The sequence below is a fragment of the Oncorhynchus mykiss genome, chromosome 21, assembly GCF_013265735.2.
Source record: "Oncorhynchus mykiss isolate Arlee chromosome 21, USDA_OmykA_1.1, whole genome shotgun sequence".
NCBI lineage: Eukaryota > Metazoa > Chordata > Actinopteri > Salmoniformes > Salmonidae > Oncorhynchus > Oncorhynchus mykiss.
The window spans coordinates 11,322,680-11,340,276 of NC_048585.1; the positions used below are offsets into that span (position 1 = coordinate 11,322,680).

A 17,597-nucleotide genomic window follows, 5' to 3' on the forward strand; every position below is an offset into this window, starting at 1 on the left:
CCTTAGCAGGAACTAATAGGGATCCATAATAAACCCCAGGAAGAGAAGCTACTGCCTTGACAGGAACTAATGGGGATTGTTAATAAGTATAAATACAACTGAAAATACAGCACGTGGAATCATTCCCATTGTAGAGAAGCTACCCTCCAGTCTTCAAGAGAAATGGGTGTCACAGACTGAGTTGCAAACAGCGACACCGTGTGGCCTTTCTCCCCCTTTCACTTGTCCTTTTTCATCCTCAATGAGACAAACGTGAGGAACGACCCCAGCTTTACCCTTTCAACCTCAAGTACATCCATGACAAGACCAGAGGGACTCCAAGTAAGTAATCCCATCTCAGCACACTAAACAGAGGCTGGTAAACCTGCCTACCATCAACATCCAGTTGAGGACACAGACACAGGGTGCCCTATCCACAAGTACCACACCATCTCAAGAGCTGTAGAGGATTCAGACAAAAGCCTCTGGAAGAATGTAAACGTTGTCTAAAGGACAACTCAATTTGCTTTAGATGCTGCGCTTCAACAAGCCAGCATGCTGCACAGAGTGTAACAGTAACCAACATGTTGCAGCTCTTAATGCTGTCCCAGTGCCCTTGGCTATAACAGAGGTTTCCTCACCTGCCATAGAGCATGGCAGGAATGGCGACGCTCACTCTCCCATAGGTGTCGGTCATGGGCATGCCCAAGAGCCCATGTTTGTCAACGCATACAAAAGCAACCCTTGTTGAAAATTGACCGCAGAGCAATGGAGCCTCCAGTCCAACCAAGCTCCACAGCCAACCAGCTTCCAGAGCCAGTCAGCGTTTAGAGTCAGCCTTTCAAAACCAACATGTCTTCACAACTAGACAGCTCTCAGAGCTAACCTATAAATACAAAATGATGTGGACACCCCGTCAAATTAGTGGATTCAGCTATTTCAGCCACACCCTTTGCTGATAGGTGTATGAGCACACAGCCATGGAATCTCCATAGACAAACATTGGCAGTAGAATATTCTTACTGAAGAACTCAGTGACTTTCTACGTGGCACCGTTATGGGATGCCGACTTTCCAACAAGTCAGTTCGTCAAATGTATGCCCTGCTAGAGCGACTCCGGTCAACTGTTAGTGTTGTTATTGTGAAGTGGAAACGTATAGGAGCAACAACGGCTCAGCCGTAAAGTGGTGGGCCACACAAGCTCACAGATTGGAACCACCGAGTGCTGAAGCGGGTAACATGTACAAATCATCGGTCCTCGGTCGCAACACTCACTACCGAGTTCCAGACTTCCTCTGGAAGCAACGTCAGCACAAGAACTGGTCGTCGGAGCTTCATGAAATGGGTTTCCATGGCCGAGCAGCCACACCCAAGCCTAAGATCACCATGCGTCGGCTGGAGTGGAGTAAAGCTTGCCGCCATTTTTTTTATGTTGTAGATTTAAAATAAAACACATATTTTTTACCCCCTTTACTCCCCAATTTCGTGGTATCCAATTGTAGTTACTATCTTGTCTCATTGCTACAACTTCCCTACGGGCTCGGGAGAGACGAAGGTTGAAAGCCATGCGTCCACCATACACAACCCAACCAAGCCGCACTGCTTCTTAACACAGCGCGCATCCAACCCGGAAGCCAGCCGCACCAATGTGTCGGAGGAAACACCGTGCACCTGGCGACCTGGTTAGCACGCACTGCGCCCTGCCCGCCACAGGAGTCGCTACTGCGCGATGAGACAAGGATATCCATTGTCCTGGTGGAAGGTGAACCTTTGCCCCAGGCTGAGGTCCTGATTTTCATCAACAATCTCTCTGTACTTTGCTCCGTTCATCTTTCCCTCGCTCCTGACTAATCTCCAATTCCCTGCCGTTGAAAAACATCCCCACAGAATGATGCTGCCACCACCATGCTTCACCGTAGGGATGGTGCCAGGTTTCCTCCAAATGTGATCCTTGGTATTCAGGTCAAAGGGTTCAATCTTGGTTTTGTCAGACGAGAGAACTTGTTTCTTATGGTCAAAGAGTCCTTTAGGTGCCTTTTGGCAAACTCCAAGCGGGCTGTCATGTGCCTTTTACTGAGGAGTGGCTCCTGTCTGGCTACTCTACCATAAAGGCCTGATTGGTGGAGTGCTGCAGAGATGGTTTTCATTCTGGAAGGTATACAGAGGAACTCTGGAGCTCTGTCCTGAGTGACCAAGGCCCTTGTCCCCCGATTGCTCAGTGTGGCCAGGCGACCAGCTCTAGGAAGAGTCTTGGTGGTTCCAAACTTCTTCCACTTAAGAAAGATGGAGGCCACTGTGTTCTTAGGGACCTTCAATGCTGCAACCATTTTTTGGTACCCTTCCCCAGATCTGTGCCTCGACACAATCCTGTCTCGGAGCTCTAAGGACAATTCCTTAGACCTCACGGCTTGGTTTTTTGCTCTGATATGCACTGTCAACTGCAAAAATATCGAAAAACCTGTTTTCGCTTTGCCATTATGGGTTATTGCATGTAGATTGAATGGAAGAAAATTATATTTAGTCCACTTTAGAATAAGGCTGTAACAGAACAAAGTGTGTAAAAAGTCAAGGGGTCGTACTACTTTCTGAATGCATGTACAATTTGTTTTAATAATAATGTTCTCCGTTTTGCTCTATAACCCCCACAAGCGTCTTGAGACTCGTCTGCAGTTGGTAGAATCCGATCTGCCAACTTCGTTCTGTAGTGTCCGAACAGTTTGGGCTACACACTACACACTATTTGTTGAAAGGTGAGACTCTCATGAACACATACATGTTGGTTGTTTTGCTCTAGGATGCTCACAGGCCTCAAGAGACTTGTCTGAAGGTCCCCGGTAGAGTACTGTATATATGGAGACAGTTTAGTGCCAAAAATAGGGGATTAAATAATGCTGAAATAAGTATAGTAACATAACATACCCAAACATATTCCCCATTCTTAGGAAAAGGATGTAATGATGAAGTCTACGTGGTGTAGGTATTTTACAATCAGAGGAGGTTGGTGGCACCTTAATTGGGGAGGACGGGTTTGTGGTAATGGCTGGAGTGGAATAGGTGGAATGGAATCAAATACATGAAATACATGGTTTCCATGTGTTTGATGCCATTCCATTAGTTTTCATAATTACTGTGTAAGTCTACAGAGAGGAGTGAGAACCATGAGCCTCCTAGGTTTTGTGTTGAAGTCAATGTACCCAGAGGAGGACAGAAGCTTTGACCAGGTTCCAGTGAAGCAATGATAATAACAGTCCACAACAACATACCCAAGAGTTTCCTGGTTAGCAAGGGGAAGTCAGTGTTTCATTTCATTGTGTATTAGAAACACACTTTGAGATCGTTGTGAGGGGATTTCCACCGTGTCTGAATGGGGATTTGGGCTTCCAGGGAAAATGTTGTTCGATGTTGCAAAAGTAACTAAGTGAGGCGGAACTTAGCGAAGGGTCAAATATGTGAGGCTTATTTGATCTAATAGTTCCGTGATGTTTAGGCTGTTACAAATGTACTGATATAAGTGGATGCAGGTTACATTCTGGCAACTTTGAGAAAAATCACATAGTTGTGTATCTGCCCTCTCATTGGCTAGAATGTTACAACCTGATCTCGCCTGCCTTTGATCATTGAGGAGATGGATTTCCATTGTTAGAGCGGTCACTATCTAGTCAATATAATAGATAAACATTGGTCTGGTGCTGTGTTTACGTATGCATGCTATTAACGTGGAAAAGAGGCCCGGTGCAGGATCTGATAGGGCCAAGTAGTGGAATAGTGGGGAGGTTTTAATGGGTGTAGGATCTGATAGGGCCAAGTAGTGGAATAGTGGGGAGGTTTTAATGGGTGTAGGATCTGATAGGGCCAAGTAGTGGAATAGTGGTGAGGTTTTAATGGGTGCAGGATCTGATAGGGCCAAGTAGTGGAATAGTGGGGAGGTTTTAGTGGGTGTAAGATCTGATAGGGCCAAGTAGTGGAATAGTGGGGAGGTTTTAGTGGGTGTAGGATCTGATAGGGCCAAGTAGTGGAATAGTGATGAGGTTTTAATGGGTGTAGGATCTGATAGGGCCAAGTAGTGGAATAGTGGGGAGGTTTTAATGGGTGTAGGATCTGATAGGGCCAAGTAGTGGAATAGTGGGGAGGTTTTAATGGGTGTAGGGTCTGATAGGGCCAAGTAGTGGAATAGTGGGGAGGTTTTAATGGGTGTAGGATCTGATAGAGTCAAGTAGTGGAATAGTGATGAGGTTTTAATGGGTGTAGGGTCTGATAGGGCCAAGTAGTGGAATAGTGGTGAGGTTTTAATGGGTGTAGGATCTGATAGGGCCAAGTAGTGGAATAGTGGGGAGGTTTTAATGGGTGTAGGGTCTGATAGGGCCAAGTAGTGGAATAGTGGGGAGGTTTTAATGGGTGTAGGATCTGATAGGGCCAAGTAGACTGAAAAGAGGAAGAGAGAGGAGAATGAGAGGAGAGAGCAAGTGGAAAAGAGGAAGAAAGAGGAGGAGGAGAGGAGAGAGGAGGATGAGAGGAGAGAGCAGTAGGAAAGGACAAAGGCAGAAAGTGAAATAAGGATGGGGAGAGGACAAAAGTCATTGGAAGAAATGGTTGTCGAATAAAAGGACCATAATGTTAAAAGATGCTTGTCCCTTTATTCAAGACACTGTAACCAACACTGAGGCACTACAATGGTTAAATGGTTGAACAGTTGAACAGTAATACTTTGGACAACACAGTAGAGATGTCTAATGTCTAATAATGTCCCGAGTTGTCCTTTCATGTGTGTTAAGAGTATGTACATAATATGAGTGCATTGCTATCCTGATCCCAGACCTGTTTGTGGTCTTGCCAATGCCAACGGTCGTTCTGCCCCTGAACAAGGCAGTTTAACCCACTGTTCCCCGGTAGGCCGTCATTGTAAATAAGAGGTTGTTCGTAACTGACTTGCCTAGTTAAATAAAGACCATCATGGCAGTCTGTCATTGCCAAGTCAACACTGTCATGTTTGGCTTGACACAAATGAGTGACAGGAGTTGTCATGATGGCACAAACAGACTGGCACTCAGACTAGTGCATTGAGTCTCCTTCATAAGAGGACCATTTCATGTCAGACACTCTCTGCTGTGTCACACAGCTCCCTGTATTCAGGTGGTTGAGAGGTGAAGATCACAGGTGGCACATCAACCTTTCTTCTCATCTGGCAGAGTATTGTGATGGCCAGGGCAACTCCAACATCCTGAGGACCAGACACACAGTAACGGTTCAGTCAGGATTGACGGAGCAGGTGACCAGATGCTGAGTGTGATAGATGATGGTTCAATCTAATAGGCCTACACTCGAAAGGTACGGTAAAAATCACTATGGTACAGTGTTGGGGTCGATTCATCCATCCTTCAGTTAGCATCCTGACTTTCAGATGTTTTAATTGTTCTTGTTTACTTGTATGTACTGTGTACTGCAATTCAGCTTTTAGCTGCCACATCGGTAATAATTATAATGAACAAATACTACTAAAGTTTTCAATTCAGGTAATTGAAATTCACTTCCTGAATTGAAAAATACATATGAAAAACGACAGACAATTTTCAATTTGGGAATTGACTTTCTATTTATTGAATTTAAAAAACTGAATGGACCCCAACCCTGAAATGGTGAAATAGTACAGACATAGATATGAAATACATACCCATAATGCGTTAAGTGCTGCTAATGTTCCTATCATCAGGCTGATTGCATAGCCCATGAAAGAGATCAGGATGGGAAGACATGGCTGAAAATGAAAAATAAAGAGTTTGTAAAAAACAAGAGTATCCACTCTGTACTATATCAGAACTTGAACATATAGCTGTTTATTGTATCAATGAGCACTGCAAGACATTTTGAGCAAAATTAAAAACTTTTTAGTTGCACCTTCTTGACAGCAGAGAGAACATTTTTTTAATTTTAGAGTTCATTTCGTGCAATTCTACACATTTTGCCATGGGGTGGTGAGAAATGTATGCAGTTTTTAATATGACATGAGAGTGAGACTGACTAACAACATCATTGGGGACCTCATGGGCGGTAATTCGACCACGATAACAGGTTTAGATAGCTGACCGGTAAACAAATTTAGCCATCTAAAAGATATTATCTGACATGGCCTAGTTGATCTGACGGCCTTCACAATGGCCGCCAGTTGCCCATCCCTGGTGTAGTGGAATGACATGATTTTACCTCTTTATATACCAGCATGTGTTCATCCATTAATCCCTTGTGGTCATCATCCTCAGACATATCACTGTTGGGATAGTGAATAACAAATCTTGTATTGTTACCAGGAGCAACCTGAAATAGAATGTGAGATGGTTTAAAACAGTGCTTTACTTTAGCTGCATGATTTCTTACTAGGCTACAGCATGGCAGCCATTATGTGTCTGGTCCAAATGTGTTCTATGGTATTTGTTGGTCTTTTAGAGTATTGTCATGTACATCTTCCTCAGTTTATTTATGGTTGTATTGTCACTGTCCTCATCATCTGTTTTGTATTATTTTTTAAATAAAAAATGTATTGCTCTTACCGAAAGACAAGAGATTCCCACTTTCATATTTGAGTGATAATTTATTTAACAGACGGACACATTGAAACCCATCCTCCTCATCATACACATAACAACAGCAACAAGTTAACTTATTTAACACAGACTCACACATTTAAAGTCTGTTGAGTCCTCATCAGAACAGAGACAGGAGAGGGGGATGTCTGTGCCCCAGTCTTGGTAGCCTTGTACGAGCCCACAGCATTTTAACTGAAAGTGAAGGAAACAGAACAACAGACATTTTAAAAACATGATTTACCAGGTATAGTTAAGGCCTAGTCCTGAAAGAACCCTCCATGGAGAAATCTCCAATGAAAGTGTTTTTAGTCCAGGCCTTGATTTACATAATATGGAAAACTGGTCCTAAAGACACACACACATTGAAACAGCACTCTGGGACTTTGAATTGGCACCCTGGGACTTTGAATTGGCACCCTGGGACTGTGAATTGGCACTCTGGGACTGTGAATTGGCACTCTGGGACTTTAAATTGGCACTCTGGGACTGTGACTTGGCACCCTGGGACTTTGAATTGGCACTCTGGGACTGTGAATTGGCACCCTGGGACTTTGAATTGGCACTCTGGGACTGTGAATTGGCACTCTGGGACTGTGAATTGGCACCCTGGGACTGTGAATTGGCACCCTGGGACTGTGAATTGGCACTCTGGGACTGTGAATTGGCACTCTGGGGCATTGAATTGGCACTCTGGGACTGTGAATTGGCACTCTGGGACTGTGAATTGGCACTCTGGGACATTGAATTGGCACTCTGGGACTGTGAATTGGCACTCTGGGACATTGAATTGGCACCCTGGGACATTGAATCGGCACCCTGGGACATTGAATTGGCACCCTGGGACATTGAATTGGCACCCTGGGACTTTGAATCGGCACAAGCAGAGACCATAAGAAGCATTAAATGAAGGTGACTTACGTTAGTCTGCATGTTGTATAGCCCTTCTAAATCAGTTTGATTCGCTCCACTCAGAGGCATCATCGCTAGATGTTCCTCTCTGGTTAACTCCTCCATCTTGAAATGAATCAAGTTTACATTGAGTGTTATAGTCACAGCTGAAACCTATAATCAGCTCTGAATTTTGAAAAGGACAGATACAGTACATTGAATTATCAAGAATCAGATGCATTGCACCATCATACAATAACTTCTCAAATATATTTTTACCAGAACAGCAAATAAACATTGCCTCAAGGTTGAATGAAAGTCACAGCCATGTATATCCCCCCAAGCAGATATCTCGAAGGCCCTGAAAGAACTACAGGTTGACTGATTATGATTTTTCAACACCGATACCGATAATTGGAGGACCAAAAAAAGCCAATACCGATTAATCGGACGATTTTTATATATATATATTTGTAATAATGACAATTACAACAATACTGAATGAACACTTTTATTTTAACTTAACATAATACATAAGTAAAAGCAATTTAGTCTCGAATAGATAATGAAACATGTTCAATTTGGTTTAAATAATGCAAAAACTAAGTGTTGGAGAAGAAAGTAAAAGTGCAATATGTGCTATGTAAGAAAGCTAACATTTAAGTTCCTTGCTCAGAACATGAGAGCATATGAAAGCTGGTGGTTCCTTTTAACATGAGTCTTCAATATTCCCAGGTAAGAAGTTTTAGGTTGCAGTTATTATAGGAATTATAGGACTATTTCCCTCTATACCATTTGTATTTCATTAACCTTTGACTATTGGATGTTCTAATAGGCACTATAGTATTGCCAGCCTGATCTCGGGAGTTGATAGGCTTGAAGTCATAAACAGCTCAATGCTTGAAGCACAGCGAAGAGCTGCTGGCAAACGCAGGAAAGTGCTATTTGAATGAATGCTTAGGAGCCTGCTGCTGCCTACCACCGCTCAGTCAAACTGCTCTATCAAATATAAAACCATAGACTTAATTATAATATAAGAAACACACAGAAATACGAGCCTTAGGTAATTAATGGTAAAATCCGGAAATTATAATTTAGAAAACAAAACGTTTATTCTTTCAGTGAAATACGGAACCGTTCCATATTTCATCTAATGGGTGGCATCCATAAGTCTAAATATTGCTGTTACATTGCACAACCTTCAATGTTATGTCATAATTATGTAAAATTCTGGCAAATTAATTACGGTCTTTGTTAGTAAGAAATGGTCTTCACACAGTTCACAACGATCCAGGCGGCCCAAACTGCTGCATATACCCTGACTCTGCTTGCACAGAACGCAAGAGAAGTGACACAATTTCACACCCTATTAAGACAGTTTATGTAAGTGTTTCCTTTATTTTGACAGTTACCTGTGTATATATATATATATATATATATATAGACTACTGTACATCGTGTTTCCTTTATTTTGACAGTTACCTGTGTGTGTGTATATATGTATATATATATATAGACTACTGTAGCTCGTGTTTGCTTTATTTTGACAGTTACCTGTGTATATATATATATATATATATATACAGTGCCTTCCGAAAGTATTCGGCCCCCTTGAACTTTGCGACCTTTTGCCACATTTCAGGCTTCAAACATAAGATATAAAACTGTATTTTTTTGTGAAGAATCAACAAGTGGGACTCAATCATGAAGTGGAATGACATTTATTGGATATTTCGAACTTTTTTAACAAATCAAAAATGGAAAAATTGGGCGTGCAAAATTATTCAGCCCCCTTAAGTTAATACTTTGTAGCGCCACCTTTTGCTGCGATTACAGCTGTAAGTTGCTTGGGGTATGTCTCTATCAGTTTTGCACATCGAGAGACTGAAATTTTTTCCCATTCCTCCTTGCAAAACAGCTCGAGCTCAGTGAGGTTGGATGGAGAGCATTTGTGAACAGCAGTTTTCAGTTCTTTCCACAGATTCTCGATTGGATTCAGGTCTGGACTTTGACTTGGCCATTCTAACACCTGGATATGTTTATTTTTGAACCATTCCATTGTAGATTTTGCTTTATGTTTTGGATCATTGTCTTGTTGGCAGACAAATCTCCGTCCCAGTCTCAGGTCTTTTGCAGACTCCATCAGGTTTTCTTCCAGAATGGTCCTGTATTTGGCTCCATCCATCTTCCCATCAATTTTAACCATCTTCCCTGTCCCTGCTGAAGAAAAGCAGGCCCAAACCATGATGCTGCCACCACCATGTTTGACAGTGGGGATGGTGTGTTCAGCTGTGTTGCTTTTACGCCAAACATAACGTTTTGCATTGTTGCCAAAAAGTTCCATTTTGGTTTCATCTGACCAGAGCACCTTCTTCCACACGTTTGGTGTGTCTCCCAGGTGGCTTGTGGCAAACTTTAAACAACACTTTTTATGGATATCTTTAAGAAATGGCTTTCTTCTTGCCACTCTTCCATAAAGGCCAGATTTGTGCAATATACGACTGATTTTTGTCCTATGGACAGAGTCTCCCACCTCAGCTGTAGATCTCTGCAGTTCATCCAGAGTGATCATGGGCCTCTTGGCTGCATCTCTGATCAGTCTTCTCCTTGTATGAGCTGAAAGTTTAGAGGGACGGCCAGGTCTTGGTAGATTTGCAGTGGTCTGATACTCCTTCCATTTCAATATTATCGCTTGCACAGTGCTCCTTGGGATGTTTAAAGCTTGGGAAATCTTTTTGTATCCAAATCCGGCTTTAAACTTCTTCACAACAGTATCTCGGACCTGCCTGGTGTGTTCCTTGTTCTTCATGATGCTCTCTGCGCTTTTAACGGACCTCTGAGACTATCACAGTGCAGGTGCATTTATACGGAGACTTGATTACACACAGGTGGATTGTATTTATCATCATTAGTAATTTAGGTCAACATTGGATCATTCAGAGATCCTCACTGAACTTCTGGAGAGAGTTTGCTGCACTGAAAGTAAAGGGGCTGAATAATTTTGCACGCCCAATTTTTCAGTTTTTCATTTGTTAAAAAAAGTTTGAAATATCCAATAAATGTCGTTCCACTTCATGATTGTGTCCCACTTGTTGTTGATTCTTCACAAAAAAATACAGTTTTATATCTTTATGTTTGAAGCCTGAAATGTGGCAAAAGGTCGCAAAGGGGGCCGAATACTTTCGCAAGGCACTGTATATATATAAATATATATATATATATATATATATATATATATATATATATATATATATATATATATATATATAGACTACTGTACCTCGTGTTTGCTTTGATATCCATTCACGCACTCCACAAACAGGTATAGGCTGGCCAGTGACATACCTACAGAAAACTACACACACATACAGGGGTTGTCAAGCAAAATCAATACTTAAGGTTCATTCAAACTTATCACGCTTTTTGGGAAACATGTCATGGGGAAAGTGTTGACTGGTTTCAGTTGAGTTGTATGGCATGCCATTACCTATCAGAAAGGAACAGTTTGCAGCAGAGAAGTCAAGCCGGTAGCCAGATCCCAGATCTGTTTGTGCTATATAGCCAACACTTATGATAATTATCCAAGACAAACCAACAGATCTGGGATCAGGCTAACACTTTGGAACAGGTCTCGGCAGGCTTACCAGAACCACAGTCCATTTCTTCTCCTTGCGAGCGCCATAGACCCCAAAGATTGACAGGACCAGGGTTGCTGCTTCTAGGACATACAGAACTACTATACCTGGCAGAATCTCTATCTGTGAATAGGAAGACAAGCCAGACTAATGATATGGCAACTGTGGGTTTATAATCATAATATTACAATGATGCTGATGGATTCTAGCCTGGTCTCAGATCTGTATAGCCAACTCCAATGGTTGTTGTCATGCTAAACACTGTAGGAGTTGGAAAGACAGCACAAACAGATCTGGGACCAAGCTAGATGGACACAGCATTATTATAATGAAATCGATATGATATAATTAGTAAATGTAATAGGAGCTATAAAAATAACAATTACTTCTTCTGATTGGTGGAAGTGCCCATGTCCAAATAATGTGATGGCCAGCAAGAGGGTGCTGATGATCTGAAGAGAATACAACACATGATACAATCATTACAATGTACAGGGTATTATACTGGGAATTCTACTGATAATGCACAGTAAAGGTTGATACAGTCATTACAATGTACAGGGTATTATACTGGGAATTCTACTGATAATGCACAGTAAAGGTTGATACAGTCATTACAATGTACAGGGTATTATACTGGGAATTCTACTGATAATGCACAGTAAAGGTTGATACAATCATTACAATGTACAGGGTATTATACTGGGAATTCTACTGATAATGCACAGTAAAGGTTGATACAATCATTACAATGTACAGGGTATTATACTGGGAATTCTACTGATAATGCACAGTAAAGGTTGATACAGTCATTACAATGTACAGGCTATTATACTGGGAATTCTACTGATAATGCACAGTAAAGGTTGATACAATCATTACAATGTACAGGGTATTATTCTGAGAATTCTACTGATAATGCACAGTAAAGGTTGATACAGTCATTACAATGTACAGGGTATTATACTGGGAATTCTACTGATAATGCACAGTAAAGGTAGATACAATCATTACAATGTACAGGGTATTATACTGGGAATTCTACTGATAATGCACAGTAAAGGTTGATACAGCCATTACAATGTACAGGGTATTATTCTGAGAATTCTACTGATAATGCACAGTAAAGGTTGATACAGTCATTTGTTTCAGAGGAGTTGAGGGATCCATTTCTTCATAACTTCAATAATGTATTTGACCAACGCCATCTACAAATGGTTTGTAAGCAGACAGTAAATTGTATTTACATATATTATATCTAGACTAAGAAATAGACTAAGAAATTATACATTATTAAGAAAGGAATAGCTGAAATATTTACTTAGTCAGCTGTTTATAAAAATCTAATATCAGTTATTGACTATCCTAATATTCTGACAAAAACGTGATAACTAAGGTCAGTAGGCCTATTTGAAGATGAGAATAAACATAACTCATGACTTTAAAACATTTAGCAGCGCGAGGATTATACTGATCAAAACCCAGTAGCCTAATTGCAACATTAAATGCATTTCTATTTCATTTGAGTGCTTCTTTCAATACCGGTCCATAGAACAACTCGCTCATTAGTGATGATGAAAGTGGCACTGCTCTTTATTCCGTCGCGTGTAAACTGCAACTCTCACTACTTGCGTTGAAGTAAATATAAATAAATAACCGGCAATAATTACAAAACATTTGCCTGTATTAAAAAACGTTGCTCCTACAAAAAATTGATTTATCAACTCGAATATTAACAGGCCAAAATACTGGACGATAACTTACCCCGATCAAGACACAGATGAAAATGAACGTCCGTTTTACGCAGATATGTATTCTTCCCATTTCTATATTTGGTTATAATAAGCAGTTCACTTCAGAGTTGGTCTTGCTGAAGCCCAAGATCTTTATGTCCAGAAAATAGATTGTCCGATTCCTTTAACTGTTTCTTCTTCTTCTCAACATGTGTTGACATGCTGCTCAATGGTGTTTTGTGTTATGGGAGGGACTAGCATGAACATTATGTCACTGATGGTTAGAGCTTAGGCAGGCATAAAGGGAGGGACTTGACTTATATTTTCTTTAAATGGGCTCTCCCGGAAGTTAGAGATAGATGTGAACCAGGCAGTAAGATTTGTGGCCAGTTGCCCTGAGTAAACGGCAACCAGTGGAGCACAAACAACATTGTAAACGTTGATCTGTTTATTTATCTTCCCCCACTATTCGTACTACAACTACAGTGCCTTGCGAAAGTATTCGGCCCCCTTGAACTTTGCTACCCTTTGCCACATTTCAGGCTTCGAACATAAAGATATAAAACTGTATTTTTTTGTGAAGAATCAACAACAAGTGGGACACAATCATGAAGTGGAACGACATTTATTGGATATTTCAAACTTTTTTAACAAATCAAAAACTGAAAAATTGGGCGTGCAAAATTATTCAGCCCCTTTACTTTCAGTGCAGCAAACTCTCTCCAGAAGTTCAGTGAGGATCTCTGAATTATCCAATGTTGACCTAAATGACTAATGATGATAAATACAATCCACCTGTGTGTAATCAAGTCTCCGTATAAATGCACCTGCACTGTGATAGTCTCAGAGGTCCGTTAAAAGCGCAGAGAGCATCATGAAGAACAAGGAACACACCAGGCAGGTCCGAGATACTGTTGTGAAGAAGTTTAAAGCCGGATTTGGATACAAAAAGATTTCCCAAGCTTTAAACATCCCAAGGAGCACTGTGCAAGCGATAATATTGAAATGGAAGGAGTATCAGACCACTGCAAATCTACCAAGACCTGGCCGTCCCTATAAACTTTCAGCTCATACAAGGAGAAGACTGATCAGAGATGCAGCCAAAAGGCCCATGATCACTCTGGATGAACTGCAGAGATCTACAGCTGAGGTGGGAGACTCTGTCCATAGGACAACAATCAGTCGTATATTGCACAAATCTGGCCTTTATGGAAGAGTGGCAAGAAGAAAGCCATTTCTTAAAGATATCCATAAAAAGTGTTGTTTAAAGTTTGCCACAAGCCACCTGGGAGACACACCAAACATGTGGAAGAAGGTGCTCTGGTCAGATGAAACCAAAATTGAACTTTTTGGCAACAATGCAAAACGTTATGTTTGGCGTAAAAGCAACACAGCTCATCACCCTGAACACACCATCCCCACTGTCAAACATGGTGGTGGCAGCATCATGGTTTGGGCCTGCTTTTCTTCAGCAGGGACAGGGAAGATGGTTAAAATTGATGGGAAGATGGATGGAGCCAAATACAGGACCATTCTGGAAGAAAACCTGATGGAGTCTGCAAAAGACCTGAGACTGGGACGGAGATTTGTCTTCCAACAAGACAATGATCCAAAACATAAAGCAAAATCTACACTGGAATGGTTCAAAAATAGAACGGCCAAGTCAAAGTCCAGACCTGAATCCAATCAAGAATCTGTGGAAAGAACTGAAAACTGCTGTTCACAAATGCTCTCCATCCAACCTCACTGAGCTCGAGCTGTTTTGCAAGGAGGAATGGGAAAAAATTTCGGTCTCTCGATGTGCAAAACTGATAGAGACATACCCCAAGCGACTTACAGCTGTAATCGCAGCAAAAGGTGGCGCTACAAAGTATTAACTTAAGGGGGCTGAATAATTTTGCACGCCCAATTTTTCCATTTTTGATTTGTTAAAAAAGTTTGAAATATCCAATAAATGTCGTTCCACTTCATGATTGTGTCCCACTTGTTGTTGATTCTTCACAAAAAAATACAGTTTTATATCTTTATGTTTGAAGCCTGAAATGTGGCAAAAGGTCGCAAAGTTCAAGGGGGGCGAATACTTTCGCAAGGCACTGTATTTGCTCATTAAAACCCTGAACATATATGATAATATAACTCTGGAAATGTCTGTATCTTTATGAAACCTTTGTGTTGTTTACTGTTTATTTCTAATAGTTTGTTGTTGATGTTGTTTTTTGTTTCTTCTCACTTTCTTTATTGTTTATTTCACTTGCTTTGGCAATGTAAACATATGTTTCTCATGCCAACAACACCCCATTAAAGAGAGAGAGAGAATTAAGAACTCATACAGCACTTATTGTCTGCTCTTCTATCTGTTGTCTTGGCAGAACAAAGCATCTACCTCAGGAACCCAGACTCCAGAGGTCCAGTCCAGAGCAAGGAGGCCTGAGTGAACATGAAATCACATAATCAGCCATTTCTGGACAACTATGACCTCACCACTTGCGTCCAAAATGGCACCCTATTCCCTAGTGCTCTATAAGCCCTGGTCAAAAAGTAGTGCACTATATAGGGAATAGAGTGCTATTTGAGAAGCAACCACATTGGGTCTCTAGGAATCCAGAGAAGGGCCAAGTGTTAAGCAATGTCAATGTCAATGCAACCCCGCAAAACATCTGGAGCACATTTTGTACAGAGGAAGATAGTAATGGAACAGACTCAAGCACATGTTCGCAATGGAACAGACTCAAGCATATGTTCGCAATGGAACAGACTCAAGCATATGATAGTAATGGAACAGACTCAAGCATATGATAGTAATGGAACAGACTCAAGCATATGATAGTAATGGAACAGACTCAAGCATATGATAGTAACAGAACAGACTCAAGCATATGATAGTAATGGAACAGACTCAAGCATATGATAGTAACAGAACAGACTCAAGCATATGATAGTAACGGAACAGATTCAAGCATATGATAGTAACGGAACAGACTCAAGCATATGATAGTAACAGAACAGACTCAAGCATATGATAGTAATGGAACAGACTCAAGCATATGATAGTAACAGAACAGACTCAAGCATATGATAGTAACGGAACAGATTCAAGCATATGATAGTAACAGAACAGACTCAAGCATATGATAGTAATGGAACAGACTCAAGCATATGATAGTAACAGAACAGACTCAAGCATATGATAGTAATGGAACAGACTCAAGCATATGATAGTAACAGAACAGACTCAAGCATATGATAGTAATGGAACAGACTCAAGCATATGATAGTAACAGAACAGACTCAAGCATATGATAGTAACGGAACAGATTCAAGCATATGATAGTAACAGAACAGACTCAAGCATATGATAGTAATGGAACAGACTCAAGCATATGATAGTAATGGAACAGACTCAAGCATATGATAGTAACAAAACAGACTCAAGCATATGATAGTAACAGAACAGATTCAAGCATATAATAGTAACGGAACAGACTCAAGCATATGATAGTAACAGAACAGACTCAAGCATATGATAGTAATGGAACAGACTCAAGCATATGATAGTAACAGAACAGATTCAAGCATATGATAGTAACGGAACAGACTCAAGCATATGATAGTAACAGAACAGACTCAAGCATATGATAGTAATGGAACAGACTCAAGCATATGATAGTAACAGAACAGACTCAAGCATATGATAGTAACGCAACAGACTCAAGCATATGATAGTAACGGAACAGACTCAAGCATATGATAGTAATGGAACAGACTCAAGCATATGATAGTAACAGAACAGACTCAAGCATATGATAGTAACGGAACAGACTCAAGCATATGATAGTAATGGAACAGACTCAAGCATATGATAGTAACGGAACAGACTCAAGCATATGATAGTAACAGAACAGACTCAAGCATATGATAGTAATGGAACAGACTCAAGCATATGATAGTAATGGAACAGACTCAAGCATATGATAGTAACAGAACAGACTCAAGCATATGATAGTAATGGAACAGACTCAAGCATATGATAGTAACAGAACAGATTCAAGCATATGATAGTAACGGAACAGACTCAAGCATATGATAGTAACGGAACAGACTCAAGCATATGATAGTAACGGAACAGACTCAAGCATATGATAGTAACGGAACAGACTCAAGCATATGACAGTAACGGAACAGACTCAAGCATATGATAGTAACGGAACAGACTCAAGCATATGATAGTAATGGAACAGACTCAAGCATATGATAGTAACAGAACAGACTCAAGCATATGATAGTAATGGAACAGACTCAAGCATATGATAGTAATGGAACAGACTCAAGCATATGATAGTAACGGAACAGACTCAAGCATATGATAGTAACGGAACAGACTCAAGCATATGATAGTAATGGAACAGACTCAAGCATATGATAGTAACAGAACAGACTCAAGCATATGATAGTAACAGAACAGATTCAAGCATATGATAGTAACGGAACAGACTCAAGCATATGATAGTAACAGAACAGACTCAAGCATATGATAGTAATGGAACAGACTCAAACATATAATAGTAATGGAACAGACTCAAGCATATGATAGTAACAGAACAGACTCAAGCATATGATAGTAATGGAACAGACTCAAGCATATGATAGTAACAGAACAGATTCAAGCATATGATAGTAACGGAACAGACTCAAGCATATGATAGTAACAGAACAGACTCAAGCATATGATAGTAACGGAACAGACTCAAGCATATGATAGTAACAGAACAGATTCAAGCATATGA

At 40.6% G+C, this 17,597-nt stretch overlaps 1 protein-coding gene across 2 annotated transcripts; it reads right to left on the reverse strand.

The window, feature by feature from the left end:
* Window positions 1–4,593: 4,593 nt before the first annotated feature.
* LOC110499803 (tetraspanin-8) lies at window positions 4,594–13,104 on the reverse strand. Of its 2 annotated transcripts, XM_036956869.1 has the most exons (9): window positions 12,845–13,098; window positions 11,467–11,532; window positions 11,090–11,203; window positions 10,726–10,800; window positions 7,476–7,571; window positions 6,651–6,749; window positions 6,178–6,288; window positions 5,648–5,731; window positions 4,594–5,197 (listed from the first exon to the last, which is right to left on the reverse strand). In XM_036956869.1, exons 1-9 carry the CDS (start codon window positions 12,902–12,904, stop codon window positions 5,069–5,071), a joined length of 834 nt encoding a protein of 277 aa, XP_036812764.1. In that variant the 5' UTR covers window positions 12,905–13,098; the 3' UTR covers window positions 4,594–5,068. The 2 variants fall into 2 exon arrangements, with proteins under 2 accessions (XP_036812764.1, XP_036812765.1); XM_036956870.1 differs by lacking the exon at window positions 10,726–10,800 and having other exon boundaries at window positions 12,845–13,104.
* Window positions 13,105–17,597: the final 4,493 nt, after the last annotated feature.

Bases quoted from the DNA above. Each gene is read 5' to 3' on its own strand.
- LOC110499803 (XM_036956869.1), bottom strand. From the start codon at position 12,904: ATGGGAAGAATACATATCTGCGTAAAACGGACGTTCATTTTCATCTGT. The intron at 11,533-12,844 runs GTAAGTTATCGT...TATTCTCTTCAG, and splicing joins TCATCTGTGTCTTGATCGGG to ATCATCAGCACCCTCTTGCT. The intron at 10,801-11,089 runs GTAAGCCTGCCG...ATGTGTGTGTAG, and splicing joins AGAAATGGACTGTGGTTCTG to TTTTCTGTAGGTATGTCACT.